At 42.6% G+C, this 22,631-nt stretch overlaps 1 protein-coding gene across 6 annotated transcripts in view; it reads left to right on the forward strand.

The window, feature by feature from the left end:
* Positions 1–22,631, forward strand: part of SPAG9 (sperm associated antigen 9) — a 74,361-nt gene that overhangs the window by 32,276 nt on the left and 19,454 nt on the right. For all 6 annotated transcript variants that reach the window (XM_083487110.1, XM_083487112.1, XM_083487109.1 and 3 more), the window contains 12 exons: positions 2,604–2,793; positions 3,485–3,584; positions 5,039–5,160; positions 11,233–11,290; positions 13,303–13,455; positions 13,549–13,600; positions 14,045–14,175; positions 15,853–15,909; positions 17,485–17,658; positions 19,377–19,506; positions 21,485–21,580; positions 21,897–22,064. In XM_083487110.1, coding sequence (XP_083343236.1) covers positions 2,604–2,793; positions 3,485–3,584; positions 5,039–5,160; positions 11,233–11,290; positions 13,303–13,455; positions 13,549–13,600; positions 14,045–14,175; positions 15,853–15,909; positions 17,485–17,658; positions 19,377–19,506; positions 21,485–21,580; positions 21,897–22,064 — 1,431 coding nt within the window. The remainder of the gene's footprint in view (positions 1–2,603; positions 2,794–3,484; positions 3,585–5,038; positions 5,161–11,232; positions 11,291–13,302; positions 13,456–13,548; positions 13,601–14,044; positions 14,176–15,852; positions 15,910–17,484; positions 17,659–19,376; positions 19,507–21,484; positions 21,581–21,896; positions 22,065–22,631) is intronic.

Here is a 22,631-nt window from a genome sequence, read left to right on the forward strand (position 1 = left end):
TAACATTTTATCACTTGAGTTTGGCCTTTAATATGGTTTAGATAATTTCCTCGAAATAGGATGGAAAATCAATCCGTGTAACATGCTGCTATCAATTCACTACATTTTCCCCTAGGAGGTAGTATTTATTAAGGTTTAATGATTAAAGTGGTCTTTATCTCTGCTTCATACTGATGTACTTACTACCAAAATGCACTTACTAGAGAGTAAGCTGAATTTAACATAGTGGGACTGACTTCTGAGTACACATAAGGTTGTACTGTAAACCCTCAATTTTGTTTCCTCATAAGTAGTTTTGGAATAAATGTTGCCTCCTTCCACAAAGGCATGAAAGTACAAGCTTCTCCTTGAGTGGGTTTGTTACAGGCTGGACCAGGGAAGATACTTTATGACAAAACTAGAAGGATATAGACCCAAAGATGTTTGCGGCCTCGGTCCAGTATACCTGAAGGAGCGTCTCCACCTCCATCGTTCTGCCTGGACACTGAGTTCCAGTGCCGAGGGCCTTCTGGTGAGAAGAAGCCTCACTGCGAGAAGCCAGGTTACAGGGAACCAGGCAGAGGGCCTTCTTGGTAGTGGCACCCGCCCTGTGGAACACCCTCCCACCAGATGTCAAAGAAATAAACAACTATATGACATTTAGAAGACATCTGAAGGCAGCCCTGTTTAGGGAAGCTTTTAATGTTTGACGCACTATTGTATTTTAATATTTTGTTGGAAGCCGCCCAGAGTGGCTGGGGAAACCCAGACAGATGGGTAGGGTATAAATAATAAATTATTATTAAATTATTATTATTATTGCAGTCTCCAAATTGTCAAGCTTAAGCTAGAAGGATAGTCATATCGTGGCAAAAACACTTTGCTAAAGGGACAGAATTCACATGGCCCAAATCTGGAAGCTGAAAGAAGTGTTAAGAGTGTTAGGATCGAGGAAGCGAGCCAAGAGGGAGCTCTCCGACTTGCGCCTCATTTTAAATGGGGCCCAGCCATGCCTCCCCAGCCAGCGGATTGGCTGGCTGGCGAATGACGTGGCCAGGAACCTCCAAGTGACACTGGACTTTGTCCCCCGCCCCCTTAGGGGAGTGGGCGGCCATGTGGTCCACTGCAACTCCTCCCCACTGGGAAGTGGAGCGGATTTGCTAAAGGGATGGAATTCACATGGCCCAAATCTGGAAGCTGAAAGTAGTGTTAAGAGGGCAGGTCAAGTGCCAAGAAATGGGGGGGGGGGGTTGGGGCGAGCAAGGCAGTCTGCTGGCAGGAGCAAGGGAAAACACAGGTGTGATTCAGAGAACAACCTGTGATGGTGGTTGCAATGATGGAAGAGTGAAGCAGAATGTTTGGATGGGACCTAGGTTAGGTGTTGGCGAATCTGGTACTTCTGGGCAAGGCCAAAGAGCTATGGTAGAATTGTTCACCAGGTCCCAGAATTGCCCTGATGCTGCAAGATTGCTGCTGGCAAAAGTGCTTCAGTGTACAGGATTTTTATTCAAGGTGAGGAACTGATATTTGCATCTGCCATATGTAGTATCTTTGTCTCAGAGGAATGTGCTACCGCTGTTGTTCTTCCCTCTGATCAGTTTCTTGGCAGACGCCCAACCTTGGATCAGAATTATGTCCGTTTGCTGAGTATTTCATTGTCTGCAGTTGGGGCCATACTATATATAATGATACAGAAAACTAGTGCTTTAAGCAAGAGTCTGTCCCATTCATATGTAAAGCAGGGGATACAATTTAAATCTCAAAAGGGGCATAGGCAAGGAGTTGCTTGACCCTTCACCTTTCACGTATCTGACCTTGGAGAAGTGTCGTGAGAGGATTCTTGACATAACATTGAAATTGAGATTTTCTCTTTTTGTCATATGCCACTATAAATGGATCTGTTGAAATGCCACTCTGATGTACTTCTTTATGCAAATGCTAAGCAAGTGTTCTGTAAAGCTTTGAAATTTAACGCTGGATTGCCCAGTGTTGCATTTGTAGTTTCAATCTGTTTCAACAATATGGTCGTAACCCGTTATTTTGCAGTATGAAAGAGGATCACAAGGACTTGTGTAGGCAAAATGTCTCTTAAATTCAGCTATGTTTTCTGCTTGTAATACACTTAGTTCTTACATTAGTTCCTGGAAAAAGTACGTTTTCTGAGCCATTGAGAATGATCTTGGAACTTTCCATGGCACAGTTTGCTCAACTGAATACTAAGAAGAAGCAGTACAATTTCTGTGTTGACCATTATTTTTTTACCTAACTTATAGAATTTCTCTCTCTCCTCCCTCCTTTCACTGTAAATGATTTCAAAGCACCTTGCAACAATAAAAACAAATAAATCAGACAAAAATGCACTGTCAAAAAGCATTTAAATCACACGTATAGAAACAGCAGAGCCAGTATAAACAGTATCTAATTTTTTTAAGAGAGATGTTCAATACTACTACAACCATGGGAGGATAGGACAGATTTTTCCTCGCTCCTGAAAGGTAACTAAGATGGTGTTATGCAGACATGTCTAGGAGGAGAACTGGCTCCAACAAGTCTAGTATCCATCCGGTGACTGGGAATGTTATCATATAAATTCTGTAATTACTTTGAATTTCTCTACACTTTAGGATGAACTTTCTGATGTTAGCCAAGCAGGTTCCAAATGTACTACGCCAGTCTTAACTGCTGCTTCAGATGTCCTTGCGCCTGCTGAATCTCCCTCGAAAGACCACAAGGAAGGGCTTGAGAAGGACTCCGATATAGGGAACAAGAACATTGAAGTGCAAGTAGCCCAAGAAACAAGAAATGTGTCTATTGGTAAGTTCCTAGAATAGATTGTGTGGCTAGAGCCAATACTATGCACACTTTAAAACTGAATTTTTTTTCTGTCTTACGTGTAAATATGTGTGCGTACTAATTTCCAGAAGAATAGTTATTGATTAATATTTAGAGGAACGGGTGATGTTCTTGATTAATATTTAGGAAACATGGTGTTCTTGTGTAATAAGGTGCAAGTATGTTTGGGTGTGGTTATCACACTGGAGTTGGGGACAAAATTGTCCCCATGGCTTCCAAATCCATTGTATGGTCTATGAAGTATAAATATTCATACCTCCTTTATGTACTTAAATCAATAAAATGTCCTTAGAACAAATTAATAAAATGTTAAAGATCTATAAACTGGAAAAAAACCTATTTCTTATATGGAAATGTGTTTTGTGCAGAAAGTGTCTTCTTTGTGAAGTCACCCTTGCAGTAAAAAATTACTGTAACATTTAAGGGGCAATGGAGTGGCCATTTAACTTGTTGCCAGTGTAATTTTATAGTTCAGATGTCTGTTCAGCCGTGAATCTCTCTGGTCTTTGGCAGTGCTTAATCTCATAATTTAGCCATTGCTTCATTTGGGTTGCTGTGGAATTAAAATAAGATACATAGTAGTTCCCTTAAGCTCTTGGGATAGGATGAAAAAGAAATGGGAATAGATAGTTACTTCTGATCTGTTCCCCAGGTTCTAATGAAAATGAAGACAAATCTGAAGTTCAGGCAATCATCGAATCCACTCCAGAGCTGGATATGGATAAAGACCTTAGTGGATATAAAGGGTCAAGGTATTTTGCTGAACACTTCTTATCAGTAAAGATCTTCGGGTGGGGGAATGTACAGGGCAGGGTTCAGCTTAGGTTGTTGCATGTGTGGAAGAGGTCCATTCATGCACTGGGCCTTTCCCCCCACCTCCTGTGCACCCCCATACCCCCTAGGCCTGCTCCGTATGACTGGGGAAACCCTCCAGAACAGGTTTAAGTGAAGGCGGGGGTGGGAGGAAGTCCCATTGCGCAGCAGACCTTGTTCCCTGCATGCATACTTAATGCTATGTTGAATTCCACTTATAAGCTCCCAACAGTCTTGTTGGGCTGATGCCAGGACCCCAAAGGCCCATACGTGGCCCACGTTGCATAGGACGCTTGGGAATGTCTGAAGCAATACAGTTGCCCACTGTGCTGCTGCTCTGCTTTTGACTGCCTGTCCGCCCAGTGCAAAGGGTCCTGATCTGCCGAGAAGATCAGAGCAGTGTGTTATGCAGCAGTCATTGTCCTTTTACTCAGGGTCTTCCAGGAGAGCTAAGAACAGTGTGTGTGAGAGCAGTGGCGAAGCTGCATGCTCTGCTACTGGGGGCAGAGAGCAGGCGGGGGTGTGGCTGGCGCCCTGGAGGGCGTGGCATGTTGTCCGTGGGGGTGTGGCACGCATCCCGGGGGTGTGGCACACCGCCTGTGAGGGCGTGGCTTGCGTTCTGGGGGCGTGGTGTGCCACCTGTGGGGGCATGGCGTCTGGCACGCGGGTGGGTGTGCGGCGCATGTCCGGGGAGGCCGCCGCGATGTCACCCTATTGGAATAGTGGTGCCAAGGGTGGTCTGCGCCCTCCGCACCCCGTTCCTCCGCCAGTGCAAGAGAGTCTTGTGCTGCTTCTGATCTGCTTAAGTGCTCCAGAATGCAAGGGCAGAGGGCTCTTGGAGTGAGAAGTTAAGGAGGGCTGAGCTCCTACTGGTGCTGTGGGGAGGTGGGCCAGAGGAAAGGAGTGAAAGCCAGTCAAGTGGATGAAAGGAAGAGTAACCCAGGTCACGAGCTGTGCATTTGGGGTAAGTGGGGAGGAAGCATTACCTTGACACATGTCTCTGCCCCTTGACAGTTAAGCGCACCCACTGGTAGGTTTCTAGCACATAATTCTAGAGACACACCTGACTGTAATGCCTGACTTATATTGGCGGTTGCCAATGTGACACCCTCCAGATGTTGTTGGACTACAACTCCCATCATCCTCAGTTGTTGGCCATGCTAGCTGAGGGTTTATGGATGTTGTAGTCCAACAAAATCTGGAGGGCACCACGTTGGCTACCGCTGCTTATTGCTGTGTTAGCTTTTATGGGCTGGAACCCACATTGTCAGACGCGTGAAGTGATTTAGAAGACCATGTGCCCACACACATTGACACTCATTTGTGTGCGTATATTTACATATTTTTAAAACTTTTATTCTCCTGACTTTTAAATTCCAATTCTGTTGTGCAGCACACCTACCAAAGGCATAGAGAACAAAGCATTTGATCGTAATACAGAATCACTGTTCGAAGAACTATCTTCTGCTGGCACTGGTCTGATAGGGGATGTGGATGAAGGAGCAGACCTACTGGGTAAGTGGGTATTCTAAAAAAAATCCTGTTGATTTCCCTCCATTTCTTCAGCTTAAGAACTGTGAAGGTAATTGTTCTGTGAGAGTTGAGGAATGAAGTTGTTGAGAAAAGTATTCATGTTCAGTACTTAGTTTTAAGTAAGTTTCTTCTATATATAAAATGCTTATTAATTAAAAATGGTGAAGTTGAAAACATTCAGTCTCCTACATGAGGTTTTTACCAAAGGGAGTCTTTTGACTATTTATTCAGATCTCTGCTTTAGTGCAGCCCTGGTTTCACTCAGAAGTAAGTTCCATTGAGTCCCTGATAGGTTTGGGTAAGGTTTGAGTGCAGGTGTAGTAGCTACTCACTAGCTAAGAAGGAAGAAGGAAGTCATGTGACATGGGGAGGATATCTGAAACAGCCCCCAGAACCACCAGCCTGTACAATAATATGCAGAGGCACAAGACTACCTAAATATTAAGTGAATCTAGCATTTGCTCTGAGTTTTTAAGGACTGGTGAAATAACCAGTTTAATTTGGTAAATAGCAAGCTGAAAATAGAGCCCTCATTGGCTGCTCCTGTCTCTTTCGTTCATCAGCCTACAAGGGCAGGAGGGGCCTCATTTCTGAAATACATTCATCTAGAGGTCCCTCTCGATACCCTTTCTAACAACCCCCATCCAGATCCATTACAGCCTAGATGATTTTGCCAGATCGGAACTTCTCCACCAGCTATAGTTAAAGGAGATGAGCCCAGTTCCACAGTCAGTTCTGTTAAAGAATGTAAGACTATCCCCATTAGGAGGGTGCTAAACCTACATAATAAATAAACCTAGCACTGCTCAAACTTTGTAGATTCCAATTTGATGCAAATCAAGGCCCAATAGCAGTTTGGTGGGCTGGTTCTTGCAGGCTGTCAGCAGATGTCTTTTGCAGTGTCAAACATTCGCATCATATGGAATCAGTAAGCCAGATGCCTCTATAGCAGCCCTATACTCCACTGTAAGAGGGGCACATTTTGTAATGTACACTATTTCCCCAAGCAGATTTTCTATTTTGGGTCACGAAGAAGACCAAAGAGGCCCATTTAAAAGGATCAGAAAAAGGCAAATGTTTGTAATTGCTAAATATTATTTTGGATAGTGAGCCTAAGATTCTAGCTAGCCATGGGCACAATAGAAGATGAAGGTTTGGTTACTGAGTGGAAAAACTCAAGCTGAATGGGATTCGCCTGCCCCTCTCTCTCCTGTGCTTCCAGAAAAGTCTCTAGAGGGTCAGTGGCCCCTTCTGAAGAGCACGTGATGGGCTGCAGTGGGAAGAGGGAATCGCCCAAAATCAGCTGTAGGCCAAGTTTGCAAAATGTCATATTTGCAGAACTACAAGCGAGACCTCGAAAGCAGATTTAAATTCAGCAAATGGAATAGTAGTCTATAAGTACTCACAGAAGGAAACAATGTTGACAAGGGAGTGTTTCCAGCTGATCGGGAAGAAAAATAGACAACTACCCAGTTGTGTCGCATCTCTGGGATGGTTGCCATGACTTTGTGTGAAAATGTCAGAATTGTTCAGGTTAGCCAGAATCCTCACTTCCTTTTAGTGTACATGCCTGAACTGTGTAACCCAAGCACAAGCATTAAAGGGCCAGGTGGTCGAGCTCAACTGCCGTGCTCCCCCTGATAGAGCACATATGTGTGCCTTCTCCATACCACACACTCCAGGTTCTGTTGAGCAATTGAGGTAGGCCAATATCACTTGGCAACTGCGGCTAGTGGGATTGCTGTTTTGTCTGTTTCCCTATGGCACAACTTCATTTTTATGCTACAATGTCAGCACAGCACGGTATATGCCAGGCACCGCTGCAGTCACAGGAATGAAAATAAAGGTTTCAGTAGTAGTTCTGCTCTTTCTGGAGTTGAGCAGGAAACATGCCCTGGTATAGCCCAGGTGCCAGGATTTTTTTATTTTTTATTATTGGAAGGTAGTTACCCTAGTTACAAAACTCTGCATGTAGCCTCAGCTAGAATTATGCGTTTCAACAGATGTGCTGCAGATACTCAAGTACATTTTCTTCTCTTTGTGGTGGGCAATATAAATTTCATTCATCTATTTCAAACAGCATTTATGATTTGACTTTATTTAAAAATTAAAAAAGCATTACAAGTATTTGGCTTTCGAAAAAGGGGGGTCACATATGTAGCTTGGTGAATAGCATCAGTCTTCTCCATTCGTTGTCCTCTGAAATTAAGTTGGCTGATTTGAATGAATATACGATGGACAGCATTAACTAGTGAAATGGAGAGTCTTGACTCTACTGATGTCCTTTTAATGGGTTTATTAATGAGTTGCTTTTAAAGCTCTTGATGTCTGTTTTAAGAGAGGGTTGCAAAGACAACTCGCATAGCCCGGATTAGGGACGAGGAACCTGCTACCCTCCTGATGTTGGTGGAGCACAGTTTCCATCACTCCTGACCTTTGGCCATTGTGGCTGGATGGGAATAGAATCCAACATTTGAAGGGTAGGAGGACCCCAGACTTTAGCCTGGATCTTCTAGGATTTGAAGGGAAACGACTGAATGCGGCAGAATAATCCTAATGTGTTTATACAGAAGTCCTACTGAATTCAGTGGGACCCAGTTTGAAATAAGTGTGCATTTTGTATGAAATGCCTTGTTTTATAGCGTGATATACAATATATCTGCTGTTTGACTTATGGAGCATGGTTCCACAATGTTAGTTTACATGGGATTCTCCAATTTTCTTTCTCTTGGGCTGCATACCCAGGGGAATATTCTGGTGTGTATGCTTTTTATATTTTCGAAAGTGATTGTTTTGAAGTTCAATATTCTTGGCTGCTGCTATCATAACATATGTTGTTATTTTGGTTTTTATCCTGCTTGGTATCTCCCCCCCCCCCAACCATTTTGTTTGATAATCGTTTCTCTGTTAGGGACACCAGCAGTTAAAAGTGTAGTGCAAATAACTCAAGTCTATCTCTACGAACAGCACTTTTTGAAATCCTCAAAAAACTCAAACTTCAGCCACTTTTGAAGATAAGACCCATTATTTTCTACAGCTATAGGCAGATACTGGCCCAAGTTCTGTCTTGTGAAACCACCCAAACATGGAGAAGCAGTTGGAAATAAGAACAGGGTTTGAAGTATTTTGTATTCTCATTTTGTATCCTCCCTGGGATCTTGGGATGAAGGGCAGTATAAACAAACAAACAAACAAACAAACCAGCAAACCTTCTGAAACCATCATGACTGTTTGCTGATCACTGAGTACAGGGCCCCCTTCTTTTGTATTTAAAGCACAAGTACATGTCAAACGCATTGTAGGATGTAAATTGAAGAGCTGGCTAGTTGGAGGGCATGAAGAATGCATTGTGATGCTGCTATCCTGGCAGAATGAGGGCAGGGTTCCTTTCTCCTGTGCAGCAAGTGCAGTACATAGGAAGCTGCCTTATACTGATTCAGACCACAGATCCACCTAGCTCAGCATTGGCAGCAGCTCCTCGGGGTTTCAGGCAGAGTTCTCTCCCATCCCTACCTGGAGATTGAACCTTCTTGAGACCTTCTGCGCGCAAAATAAGTGCTCTGCCATTGAGCTGCAGCCCCTCTCCAACAGGGAGACTTCTTGCAGGTGGATTTTGATCTGTGCATCTGCGCCAGCACTGTGAGAGCGGCCACATAAAAGCGAGATACCTTGTTTCCTTGGCATCAGTCAGCATTCCATGTGTTTTAGAGACTATGATCCTTATATCTCTAAAGAGTACATTCAGTATGCTTAAGGAATCGAGGAGCAAGATATTGGCCTTGTTCCAGTGACTTCGTCCACTACTCCAGTGGGTGCACAGAGCTCCCCTCCTTGTGCAGGTACTTACCTGTTCATTTCAATAGAGTGGGCAGCTTGTGGTGTAAATATATGGACTTGCCCTCCCTGCCTCCTGCCAGGTGAGCAGTGCAGCCCATTTGCTGTGGAGAAGCACTAAATTACTACGTGCTTATTCTGTTTGAGTTTTGCAAATACATGTGTAAATAGCAAATACGTTTCAACGCTATACACATTTTAGCAGGGTCTTAATTTTCCTAGATTTGCCCAGAAACCTGTAACCTTTTATTGGCCTATGTTCTAAGATTGATGTAAGAAGCGAAGGCCAGTTTAAATGCCCAGGGTTTATTTATGGTGAGCCATCAAGAATGTAGCTATGACATTGCCACTTCCCCAAAATATTATTGGAATGTTATAACTTTATATACCTTTCAGAGGTCTGAAATGTGTAGCTGTTGGTATATTATAAGCTGTAAAGGTCATCCCCATAATGGACACTTTAACAAAGTAACAGCTGCCAGTGTTTGTAACACCATTTATACCAAGCATCCCCAAACTCAGCCCTCCAGCTGTTTTGGGACTACAATTCCCATCATTCCTGACCACTGGTCCTGTTAGCTAGGGATGATGGGAGTTGTAGTCCCAAAACAGCTGGAGGGCCGAGTTTGGGGATGCCTGATTTATACCAACAAACCATGTACGGTCTCCACTGTCCCTTCCCCAAAAAGATACTGCAGTGATGGGAAAAGAACATTTTCTGCCTTGTGGAAACCCTTAAGCATTTGGGACTTTAGGAAAAGAAAAAGGGGTGATGTGGGACAGGTAAATTATGTGTGGCTTGGAAAGATTAGATGGGTGGGTGTGTCCTTTTGGCTTTGCCTTGGGGTCATTAAGTTAAATTGGGCACTACCTTATTTTCGTGTGTGTGTGTGTGTGTGTGTGTGTGTGTGTGTGTGTTCACACCCACCCACACCCACGCCTTCATCAAAAAGAACCAAGGAAAGTAATTCAAAACGAATCAAAGAAAGAAGTGCGTGGCTGACATGCAACCCATAATTAACTGATCAAATTCCCTATTTTAAAATGTGGTGGTGGCCATGGGCAGGTGGCTTCAAGAGGCAGTGGCAGGAGGTGGGATTAGTCAGTCTTGAAGGGTGTAGGTCTTTCTACAACCTCCCTGGCTAAATGGAACCCCTATTTTCAGCAGTGATACCTTTCGGGATTTAGATTCCTGGGGACAAACTAAAGAAGAAAGGCTGTTGCTTTCATAGCCTCTTTACAGGTTTCTTGGAGGTTCCAATGTTAGAGATGGGATGCCGGACTAGAGCAATGCTTGGTCCACTGAGGCTTCTCCTAGATCTTGACCATTCTTTTTGACACTACTCTCTTTTAACTGTTTATGTCTTACTATATGAGTCATTTTTAAATCAGAACATAATTTGGCTTCAGGTGTTTACTGCTGGCTTTGCTTTGAAATCACTCACATCTCTAGTATTGTGCTGTACCTCACTCATACTCCTCTCCTTACATGAAATATTTCTTCTTCTTCTTGCTCTGCATGGGATTCATGGGCTTTAAAGACCATAATTTCTTTGGTAAGGTATCATCTCATTTGGGGAACATTTGCAAGGGCGTTGCATTGTCTTTGAGCTTTTTCATGTTCTGCATCTCTTCTCTGTGTTGTGACACGGCTTTCAGCATCAAATATACGTAATTTAAATTTGTAGTGTAAACTTTAATTGATTTTCAACACTTGTTTTAATACAATTTATTTTCTGCAAGAGCAGTTAAACATTGGATTCTTGGACTGAAAATATTTTGCATTGTTCTTCTGGGCTTCAGAGAGCCTACCTGTTGAACACTTTAAAAGTCCAGCAGCAAGATTTAGTTTTGAAAACTGTTGTTTTCAGCTATTAAGGAATCAGGTGCTTCAATAAACTCCAAGAACTATCCTACCTGCATAGGTTGTTCTTCCATTTTTATATTTTATTGACTGTTTGACAGGTGGCTTGAGAAGTAGTATGCAACACTATTAAATAAATGATTGAATACATTTCAGTGGAGGAAGCTAATCTATGTGCAAGCAGTGCAGTTCCTTCCATTGAAATTAATGTGGAGTCCCACTTACATAGTAGCCCCACATGAACCTCGGAGCAGCATACACTAAACTCTGTATCAGGGTACATAAGTTTGAGAACTAACACTTGCACTAGTAATTTCAATGTTTTTAAGCTGTTTACTCTGTTCTGTCTTTGCAAGGAATGGGTCGTGAAGTTGAAAACCTTATCTTAGAAAATACACAACTGCTAGAAACCAAGTGAGTAACTTTTTCAGCTGTTGAACATAGAATTGCTTCTGCTAAACTTGTTTTAAAATTGATCATGTGACTGGTTACTGGTTCATAAAGGATATAATCAATTATTCCCAAGGCCCTTGTTCCATATATCTAGGTGACAGATGTAGGTTAGTTGATGCTTTAGGTGTTTGCACTATTCTGATCTCTAATGGTTAATATAATTAATATAATAGGCTGTCTAGTCATGCTGGCCACATGACCCAGAAAGCTGTCTCTGGACAATCGCCAGCTTCCTCGGCCTAAAGTGCCGCAGCCCCATAGTCTTCTTTGGCTGGACTTAACCATCCAGAGGTCCTTTACCTTTTACCTTACATATTCCTTTAGTTCATGAAAGGTACAAAATTACAAAATGCACAGGGAATGTCAGAACACTAGAGCTTGGGTTTCTTAAGTGTAGCTGACTGTCAATAGCTTTAGGACAATCAGAAACAACTCTCCCTCGTTCACTAATTTGTTTGTTCCCAAGAGCAGTGCTTTTTTTCTCTTTAAAAACGTTTAGGGGTGCTCTCATTTTCCTACTTGAAATACTGCCCCTCAATGAGGCCAAACTTAGATTCACAAAATGTTTATGGGTATGCGTACCCCCCCCAAAAAGCACTGTCCAAGATGATCTGCTTAGATGTCGCAGAGCTAGACTAGTTTAGGTGAGGCTGACGCTTTTGGGGCGCAGGGTTCACCAACCCTCTGGGGCCACACACAGTTGTGGACATGGCCAAAAGAGGGCGTGGCCACTCAGCACTCTCACATGTGCGCAGACACCCACAGGCATACTGCTCCCCCCCCAGGTGTACAGATCAGATAAGGAGGTGGGTTATTGCCCAGTACTGTGTTCACTCACTGTATTTTTCACTCTATAAGACGCACCAGACCACAAGACGCAACTAGTTTTTGGAGGAGGAAAACAAGAAAAAATATATTCTGAATCTCAGAAGCCAGAACAGCAAGAGGGATCGCTGCGCAGTGAAAGCAGCAATCCCTCTTGCTGTTCTGGCTTCTGGGATAGCTGCGCAGCCTGCATTTGCTCCATAAGACGCACACACATTTCCCCTTACTTTTTAGGAGGGAAAAAGTGAGTCTTACAGAGTAAAAAATACAGTAATCATTTTTGCTGCTGTCAAATTTAGAGGGGTCCTGGGGGGCAATATTAGACACCCCCCACCAAAACTGAGGGTTAGACAACCCTGGGCTAGTCCAATATGGCATATTATACTATTTGCCGAATAAAAACAAATGTTGCAAACTATGTTTTGTGCAAGCTGTGAATAGAAACCAAACACAAAATATGAATCTGGGGCAGCCAGTGCCAACGTAGTGCTGCGGCAATTGTTCCATCAGTGCAAACATTTCAGCTGGCCAGATGTGGTGATGCACCCTCCCCATACTGCTCTGGGGATTCTCCTGGAGGAAGGCGTACTGCAGGCTTCCGCTAGTGGGACTCATTAGTTTCATACTGCCCAAAGCTATTTTTGTAAGTGGGGGGAGGGGTATAACTCTTTGTCGCTTGAATTCCTAGGATAGGATTGAAATAACGGTCGTAAAAATAAATAGATCAATTTCTGTGATACTGGTAAAGGTAAAGGGACCTCTGACCATTAGGTCCAGTCGTGGCCGACTCTGGGGTTGTGGCGCTCATCTAGCTTTATTGGCCAAGGGAGCCAGCGTACAGCTTCCGGGTCATGTGGCCAGCATGACTAACCCGCTTCTGGCGAACCAGAGCAGCGCACGGAAATGCCATTTACCTTCCCACAGGAGCAGTACTTATTTATCTACTTGCACTTTGACGTGCTTTCAAATTGCTAGGTGGGCAGGAGCAGGGACCGAACAACGGGGGCTCACCCCGTCGTGGGGATTCGAACCACTGACCTTCTGATCGGGAAGCCCTAGGCTCTGTGGTTTAACCCACAGCGCCATCTGCGCCCCTCAGGTGATACTGGTAGAAATGACCTAATTACAGCTATCTTTGTTGTCTTCAGAAATGCCTTGAATGTGGTGAAGAATGACTTAATAGCAAAAGTAGATGAGCTCACCTGCGAGAAGGATGTGCTGAAAGGAGAGCTGGAAGCTGTAAAACTGGCCAAACAAAAGCTTGAAGAGAAGAACAAGGAATTGGAAGAAGAACTTAGAAAGTGAGTGTAATACGCATGTTTCATGTACAGCAGAGAAGATCTTACCAGGGATTCTGCAACTAACTTCACTGATAACTCTTGCATCTTGTTTAGAGCCCGCGCGGAAGCAGAAGAAGCGAGGCAAAAAGCAAAGGAAGACGATGATGTATGTAATTGCATTGGCAGCTTTTTATCTAATCCCGTTTCTTATTTGTGTAACATTGCTCTTAAAATACCCTGGCCTTTTGAAAGAGTTTTTGAGAAGAAGTGTGCACTTGTCCTTTCTTTATCTGCTGCAACTCCTCTTGCAGTTGTAGAGTGGACTATGACATCTGGGGGATGCTGAATTAGTCTGCTTCCTCCACCCCACTCCTCCTTTGGATACCAAGGGGCTGTGAGGGGCTGCTTCCATTGTTGGCACTGTTTCTTCCCGCCCATTACTGCACTTTATATATAGCCATAAACACCTGTAAATTATTTCGAAACGACTGTCTTAGGCCCTTAGCTCAGTTCATTGGTGATGGAAGAGAAAGTAACTCCTCCTTAAACTGTACATAATTTGCTACGTTAAGCATTCTTGGTTCTCTTTTTCCCCCACCCCCATGTGCAGAGTGACATTCCTACTGCTCAGAGAAAGCGATTCACTCGGGTTGAAATGGCCCGTGTCCTCATGGAAAGAAATCAGTATAAAGAGCGGCTAATGGAGCTCCAAGAAGCAGTGCGATGGACTGAGATGATACGGCAAGTGCAGTTTTCTTATGCTTGTTCATAGTATTTTACAGTTATGGTTGCAATGCTGGATAGCTCTCTCTCTCTCTCTCTCTCTCTCTCTCTCTCTCTCTCTCATATAATTGCAGTGGGTTGGACTAAATAATCCTTTGGTCCCTTCCAACTGTACCAATCTGTGATTCTGTGAAACTGCTGCTATTATTGTAGTGCATTGTGGAGAGTAGATTATTTTTAACAGTAAAAGGGGGCAGGGCCATCAAAGGGGAAGGGCTGTAGCCCTTCTACATACTTCGCATGTAGAACATCCCAGGTTAACTTCCCAAGTAGGGCTGAGAGAGAGTCCTGCCTGAAAGCCTAGAGCAGCGGTTCTCAACCTGTGGGTCCCCAGATGTTGTTGGACTACAACTCCCACCTTCCCTGAGCTCTGGCCTTGCTAGCTAGGGGTGATGGGAGTTGTAGTTCAACAACATCTGGGGACCCACAGGTTGAGAACCGCTGCTCTAGAGAGTTGCTGCCAGTCAGGGCAGAAAATAATGAGCCAATGTTTCTCAAGCTTGTGTGTCCAGCTGTTGTTGGACTACAACTCGTATCATCCCTGACTTCTGGTCCTGCTAGCTAGAGATGATGGCAGTTGTAGTCTGGCAACAGCCGGGGACCCAGGTTTGAGAAACGCTGAGCTAGATGGACCAGGCAGCTTCCTACCCTCCCCACCCATTGCTTAGCTCTTGGCATTTCCACCCCACCCACCCAAAAGCTGGGCACACATTTAGTATCATATCTCTGAATAAAGAGATGGTGCTTGGCAGACAGACTCCAAGGAGATGATCTGCAGCAGTAGGAGGGGCGTAGTGCACCTCTCACTTTGAACTTCTTCCCTAGGCACTCCTGTACTTTTAACATCTCATTTGACTGCCACCTAATGGTTGGATGTGATTGCTACAGTTTAGTTTTACTACGGAAAGATATTTAGACCTCTTTGTGACTAAGTTGACTTGTTTTGCATGAGCCACATTCTACCATGGAGCAGTCCCCGTATTCCTTGCACATGCAGCTTTTGCAGCCATAATGCTTGGTACTTCCTCTTCTGAAATTATTTTGTACACTTGGCTGTTTGAAACTGCTTTCCTAATGCATGCATGAGGTGGACAAAACCGTCATCGAGCAGTGGATGATCTTGTCAGGAACTTAACCTGTAAAATCGGCAGTGAACAAAAAAACAGATTGAAAAGCACTTGATGCCCTTACACTGTTTACCCTTCATCAGATATATGTGTGTGTGTTATACCCTTCACCAGATATATGTTTGTGTGTTTTTAGGGGATGAGCGGTCAAAATAGTAACTTGAATTTTTAGAATATCCAGATACTAATTTTGTTGAACAGTAATCTAACTTCATGTACAACTAAACCCAGAACAGGTTTAGAGGGCATGTGGCAGATACACAGGAAGAAGTGAAGAATGGAAATGTCTTTCTGCTCAAACAGGCCTTGTTCTGCACACACATGCCCCACTTAGCACTATGTTAAATTGCACCCTGTTTATTCAGCAATCCCTCCCCACCCACCTCATCAATTTAATAGTATTGTATCTTGCAATCAGACAAGAGCCGTTTGCTACTTTGATGTGTCGTGCAGAGCATTCTAGGTCATCCTATTGCTCAGCTAATTAGCTTTTGATTTTTTTCTTCAGGGCATCACGAGAAAATCCAGCCATGCAAGAGAAGAAGAGATCAAGCCTTTGGCAGTTGTAAGTACTGAAACGCAATCAGATGCTGGTATTATGCACAAAAGCCTTTTTTGTTTCTTTACTGCGCAAGGAACCAATAACAACAAACCTGTTTTCTCTTTGCCATCTAGAATGCCAACTGGGTAAGACTGACCTTAAAGACAGATTGTAAGATGCATCTTGCAATGTTGGTTATGCACTTGGCCAAGAAACATAACTGCCTTAATCTAATTGTGGCATTAAAAAAAAGAAACCAGAATTCTGACACAATAGTGCAGAGTTTTGTTAGCAGCTGTTCTATGAATATGAAAGTAAACTGAAGTTTGGGTAGCTTTTGGTGTGGTTTGCATATAATTTCAAGTACCCCAGAACTTGGTGTGAGAATTTGTGAAGTGCTAATTTATGTTCCGTGTTCTAAACGTAATTACTGAAGCCAAATGTGAGAGAGTACTAAAATTGTGAGACATAAATTATTGTGTGATTAAATATTAAAATCTTGTGGATCCCAGAAGTTATTTTATTTAATACTTTTTGCGGTTTAAGATTTAATAGAAATCTTTGGGCTCCTGTCTAAATAGTAGTGAATCTGCAGGACTTGGATGTGAAGGTGCTGGATTCTTGTGGAATTGTGTTTCTTTTACCTTTATTGTAGTTCATATTCTGAACTGAAACCAATCTTGTCCATACCTGCCTTTTGCTGTGGGGAAACAGAATTCATTGAAGTTACGGATCCTCTATATCTGGACTCATAGTCTGGTAGTCTAGTAAACTTGTACTCTGTGGCATACGCATGATATACACAATGATATTTAGGTTATATGAAATGCTTTGGGCAAACCATCTGCAATCCTTACAACAATCTTGTAGGCTATGCCAGATTTATCTCCCTGTTATAAATAATGGTGAGATGGAGGCAGCATCCTGCCTAAGGAACATTTACCAAGCTCCGTGATGAGTTGTGTGACTTATGGAGCAAAGCTCATGCTTTTAATCACTATGGCACATCAACTCAGATAATGATCAAACTGCTTGTGTGCCTATAAGTTTTGGGGAAACTATACTGTTTATCAATGCTTCAGAGCCTGAATTACTGAGTGGGGTTGCCTATGGTGGCCTTAACTATCTCGGGTCTAGAAATTTGCTATACAGATAGAGAAGCATTTCAGATTTTCAGGTACAGGAGTCCAGCCCACCCTGGGACCTCAGGATGAAGGGCAGGTAATAAAAGATGGAAATAAAAGTAAATACATGAAAATAAAAATAGAAGCCAGCATCACTTTTTTTTTGGTACCAGCCCTGTATTTTATAGAAAGCTGTTTTTAACACCACCAGAGCATTCTATAGCCCCTGCATAAATGCCAAGTCTTTATCTTCATTCTTGGCCTGGATGTGCATGGAATAGTTATTATGAGTGTTGCAAGCGTAATGCTGCTGTTCTGATGGTGTGAGCTGTGTGGGACAGTTAATGGCTGCTGTGTTTGGGCCCATTCTTTTCTTACTACGTTTCCTTACTCATTGCTGTACATTTGAAGCCAGTTTGGCTTTTGGGTGTGTCTGTGTACTCACATGCTTCTACTTTTTTTTTGTGGTCTCCAGTTTTAGCAGACTGTTCAGCTCATCAGGCAATACTGCTAAGAAACCAGAACCGCCAGTTAATGTTAAGTACAATGCTCCAACCTCCCACATTACTCCATCAGTCAAGAAAAGAAGCAGCACTTTATCCCAGTTACCCAGTGACAAATCAAAAGCCTTCGATTTCCTCAGTGAAGAGTAAGACTTGCTTTGCTTATACAAACTAAAAGTATGCCAGCAATATAGAATTATTTGAATATATCAGCAATGCCAGCATGTATTGTAGTAGAAATATCAAAACCAGGGTTCAGGTTGATCAAACCTTGAAGTATTGGAATAACAGATAGTAGCTGTTGGATTTTTATGGACAAAAAGAAGACTGTGTGCTTAAATGTGGTAGCCTCTGTTGCATAACAGTTACAACAATTTATTCAACTTATTATGCTTGGGGGCTGCATAACTAGTTAGCATGCCATGGCAGAATCTTGCTTGTTCTCAGAAATATCCTCGCCCATATTTATCTAGTTATCTGGTCCAAGCATGGAATTAAGCAGTACCCTTGTCCGTTTTGATACTTCTGTGTAAAATAACCCATGATATCCACACAGCACACACTAATGTGGCATGTTGCCTTTGGGGAGGGGTATACCTTAAAGTATAATACCCTTTACTGCCTTGAACTAATGTAACTTGTGCTTAAAATCCCTCAGTGCCTTTCAGCACTGTTTTTCGATTCCTCAACAGTGTTTCCATTCACACTGCTCAGTTTGTATGTTTTGCCCAGGTAGAGCTTTTGTTAATTGTGTTTGCAAAGTTAGCATGAATTAGAGGAGCCCAGAAGCGGATGTCACCAGTGCTCTGATGTAGCTGTGGCTGGCTCCTCCTGGCACAGTGAAAGGTGCTATAATCTATGCAGCACTAAATGGTGTAGGACCAGAGCAGTTCAGGCACAGTCTCCTCCATTGGTACCCCATTAGGAACCCTATAATCTTATTAGACCAAATGAGCCAAGAGAGAACTGAACTGGGACATTTGAAAAGTTTGCCAGGATATGCACAACCTCCTAACAACTTTTGAAACCGCAAAAAAGTAGCCCAGCTTAGTTTCAACAAATATTTCCACAAGCAAAAGAATGTGGTTGTGGGGTGAACTGGGGGGCAGGAAAGGGCTGTTTTCCTCTCCCATCATAAAACTACACCGACCAAGACCAGTCAGTTCTATACTAACTGAAGCCTCCTTACAGTTTTGGGAGGCACCTTCATGTAGAGAACATTATAGTAGTCTATCCTTTAGATAACAGAAGTCTGAATCAGCATTGCCAAGTCCTCATCAAATAAAAGTGTTGCTGTCCTCTCTTCAGAGATTGGTGGAAGGCATCCTGGGTTTCCAGGTGTAACCAGAAGCCTCTTAAGGCTGTTAGTGTGAGAGATGAAGGGGTGGAATGGAAAATCCTCTCCATGATTTGAATTCCCAAATCCTCAGGTCATATGGCCTGATTGTTACATTAGAGAACCCCCTTTGGGTAGAATACAGAATATGGGTAATTTAAAAAGACCTTCAAATGAAAGCTTTCCACGATACCAGTTTGGTCGCAGCATCAGACGTTGCTTCCCCCTCTTCATCCAAATATTTTACCAGATGCAGACTTCAGCAGCAGGTTGTGCCAGAGAGCCATTCTGCCCTAGAAACCTTAGAAGCATTGTGCTGACGGTTTCTCACTGAGAGAAAAAAACAAGTACCTTGAAGGAAGTATGGTGTCCGGGGAGTAATACAGATTTCACTTGCGTATTAACTTTGAAAAACCTCTTCTGCCACCTCCTACATAACTTTGAAAAGTTTTATTTTGGGCTAATGGGGATTGGAAGGTATAGAGGAACTTGGAATTAAAAAAAAAAGTGTCCCTCCCTTTTGCCAAGGTCTGAGGCCAGTCTTGCCTCACGTAGAGAGCAGAAGAGAGAACAGTACCGCCAAGTGAAAGCCCATGTTCAGAAGGAAGACGGTAGAGTGCAAGCTTTTGGTTGGAGCCTTCCTCAGAAATATAAACAGGTACTGTGTTCATCCCTGTTCATGTGTTTTAGTTTGGGGATATTGTGGTGGCAGGTCACTGAAGGCATTTTCATTTTCAGCAAGGTGGGAAACCTGTAACCCTCCAGATTCCATCAACCTCAGCCAAAACATGGAGCTATTTAAATACCTGTGCAGAGATTATAATGCCTACAAATTGCCATATAGAATTATTATTATTAATTAAATTTCTATACCATACTTCATCTGAGGATCACAGGACAGTTTACAGTATAAAAACACAAAAATGCATACTATAGAAAGGAAGAAAAACAACACACACACACACACACACACACACACACACACACACACACACACCAGTTTTAAAGGCCATATATTGTTTAATTAGCCAAAGGCCTGGGAGAAGAGGAATGTTTTTGCCTGATGCCTAAATACATGTAATGAAGGCACCACACAATAATAATACCTTGACAAAGCTAAAGCAAAATTGACAATTAAAAACAGCAAGTTTGGGGCACTTTAAAGACTAGCAACTTTATTGTGGCACACACTTTTGTGGTGACAATAATGTTAAGAGTGGCCATTCATAAAAATTAAAAAGATGTTAAAAACACAGGCATCCTGGTATTGGTAAGCCAAGTAACAAGTGTAGCGTGATAAAAATCATTTATCTCCACAAGTTGATAGCGTTGAACCTCTCATCAATTTCACATTGCAGTCTTCCTTTAAAACCAAGTATTACATAAAGCCTCCTTACAGCTCCACAGAAAACTAAAGCATCCTTGAAAGGGTTAGAAAGGATTTTAAAAAGCCTAGCAAAATGAAGGCAGGATTAACATAGTGAAGGTATGGGACTGAGCAAAGCAGTTTAGCCCTGCATTTTGAAATTACAGGGCTGCTGCGGAAAGGAGACCTAAAACAAGGGAACTCTAAGCAGGGGCCCATCTGAACTCAGGAACCTGCATGCTGCACAAAGGATTTCTGGTTAATAGTTGAAGGCAATTCCTTTGTGGTAATCACAAAGCGTTGGTGATCTGTGGAGCTATCATGTTTACTTGTAAAACATGTAAAACATGAAACTTTCTTAATCCTTCTTATTAAAAGGCAGAATTTTCCCATTTAAACACAAATGCTGCTGTTCCGAAAGAACAACTAGCAATAAAAGGTCACTGAGCTGTGGGAAGAGTGGGATGGCTTTGTGTTCAAACCTCTTTGTAATGGAATGTTGTTACTGCACATTTTTCTGAAGTTTGAGAACATGTGTGCTACCTTGCATCTTTTTTATGGGAAATGTTTCAAGGTCTTAAACCATGGGTAGGCAAACTAAGGCCTGGGGGCCGGATCCAGCCCAATCACCTTCTAAATCCGGCCTGTGGACGGTCCAGGAATCAGCATGTTTTTATATGAGTAGAATGTGACCTTTTATTTAAAATGCATCTCTGGGTTATTTGTGGGGCCTGCCTGGTGTTTTTACATGAGTAGAATGTGTGCTTTATTTAAAATGCATCTCTGGGTCATTTGTGGGGCATAAGAATTAGTTCATCCCCCCCCCAAAAAAAAATATAGTCCACCCCCACAAGGTCTGAGGGGCAGTGGACTGGCCCCCTGCTGAAAAAGTTTGCTGACCCCTGTCTTAAACTATGATCTGCATAGATAAGTATAGCTTTAACCCCATCCCAGTCTTTGTGCCTAAGGCTTTGTTTATTTTACACTCCTCCCCCCCCCCCCACTCTTTTTATATTAGCTGCTGAGAAGGGCCTCTTAGCTAATCTGGCAAGATAGACTTTTAAAATTACAATACTGCCCCCCTCTGGCTTTGATCTCACTAGTGTGTGACTTTAAAATGAGTGGATCTATGATTGTTCTTCCCAGACAGTCTAATATTCTCGTCATCTTGGCAAACCTATCAAATTCTGATATGGGCTTGTGACAAACTGGTCTGTAAGATGCCAGAAACGTTTTGAAGCAAAGTAAATATTTCTTTCTCACTTTTTAGGTTGTAAATGGTGGTGGCCAGGGGGATAACAAAATGAAGAACTTACCTGTGCCTGTTTACCTAAGGCCACTTGATGAAAAGGATACATCCATGAAGGTACACCTGTCTTCCTTTTTCTCCAGTTCCCTATTTTCAAATAAAGAATGCCCCATTAGTGATTTTTAGATGAGGCCTAATTCTGCACGAGCAAGTTATATCCTTTTTAGGTTCTGAGCAACGCCTAGTTTAATTTAAATTGCAGGTGCTTAATAAATACTTTTGAGAAACTCTGTTTTTTAAATATTGTCATATTGTTATTTCCCTAAAAGCATAATGTATGATAGGGTGCAACAAATGTTTTACGTCTTATAAAAAGACATGAGAACCAGGTTTTCCCAGTGGGTTTTTATAAAGTTCACTTGTTGTTTTGTAGCTTTGGTGTGCTGTAGGAGTTAATCTATCGGGAGGGAAGACAAGAGATGGCGGTTCAGTGGTTGGTGCCAGTGTGTTCTACAATGATGTGACGACTCTAGATGCAGAGAGCAACAAACAGAGGAGTGCATCACAGAGTAGCTTGGATAGATTAGATCAAGAACTCAAGGTAAGGTCAGAGGTATAATCAAAATGTGAAACTGTTTGCAAATCTATTAACACTTCAAGAAAATAGAAAACTTCAATATTGTGTTCATAATTCAGTAATTATGGCATGATTGGTTCAAAAACATTTTGGTGCCTGCTCATGAACAAGAACCAGTGTTTGCTGGCTAGTTCGCTAGTCTTCATTAGACCCCAGATTTCCATGGAAAAACATTCATTTGCTTTTACAACACGTTTTGTATTGTATCCGTCCATCTAGGTCTAGGTTCCATTAGATGCTTCTTGGTTCCAAAGCTTTTATAGTGGCCAGGTGGAGCATTTGGAGAAGACGAAAAAATCTAGTTCCACAAGACCAACATGTTTATGGCGTGACAGAAAACTTGCCTGTTCGGTTTAGTTCATGAAAGTGTATTTTGCATAGCTATGAAAATAATGTGGGGGAGTTTGTGTGTAAAACTACCTGCAACACTCCTGGTATTTAGTAATTCTGGTTGCTTATTCGTCTGCATTTGTAGGAAATGCACGTAGCAATTCACAATGTGATTCTCTCCCACCCCCCACCAAATAAAAA

The sequence above is a fragment of the Podarcis liolepis genome, assembly GCF_965112155.1.
Source record: "Podarcis liolepis genome assembly, chromosome: 2".
NCBI classification, from domain to species: domain Eukaryota; kingdom Metazoa; phylum Chordata; class Lepidosauria; order Squamata; family Lacertidae; genus Podarcis; species Podarcis liolepis.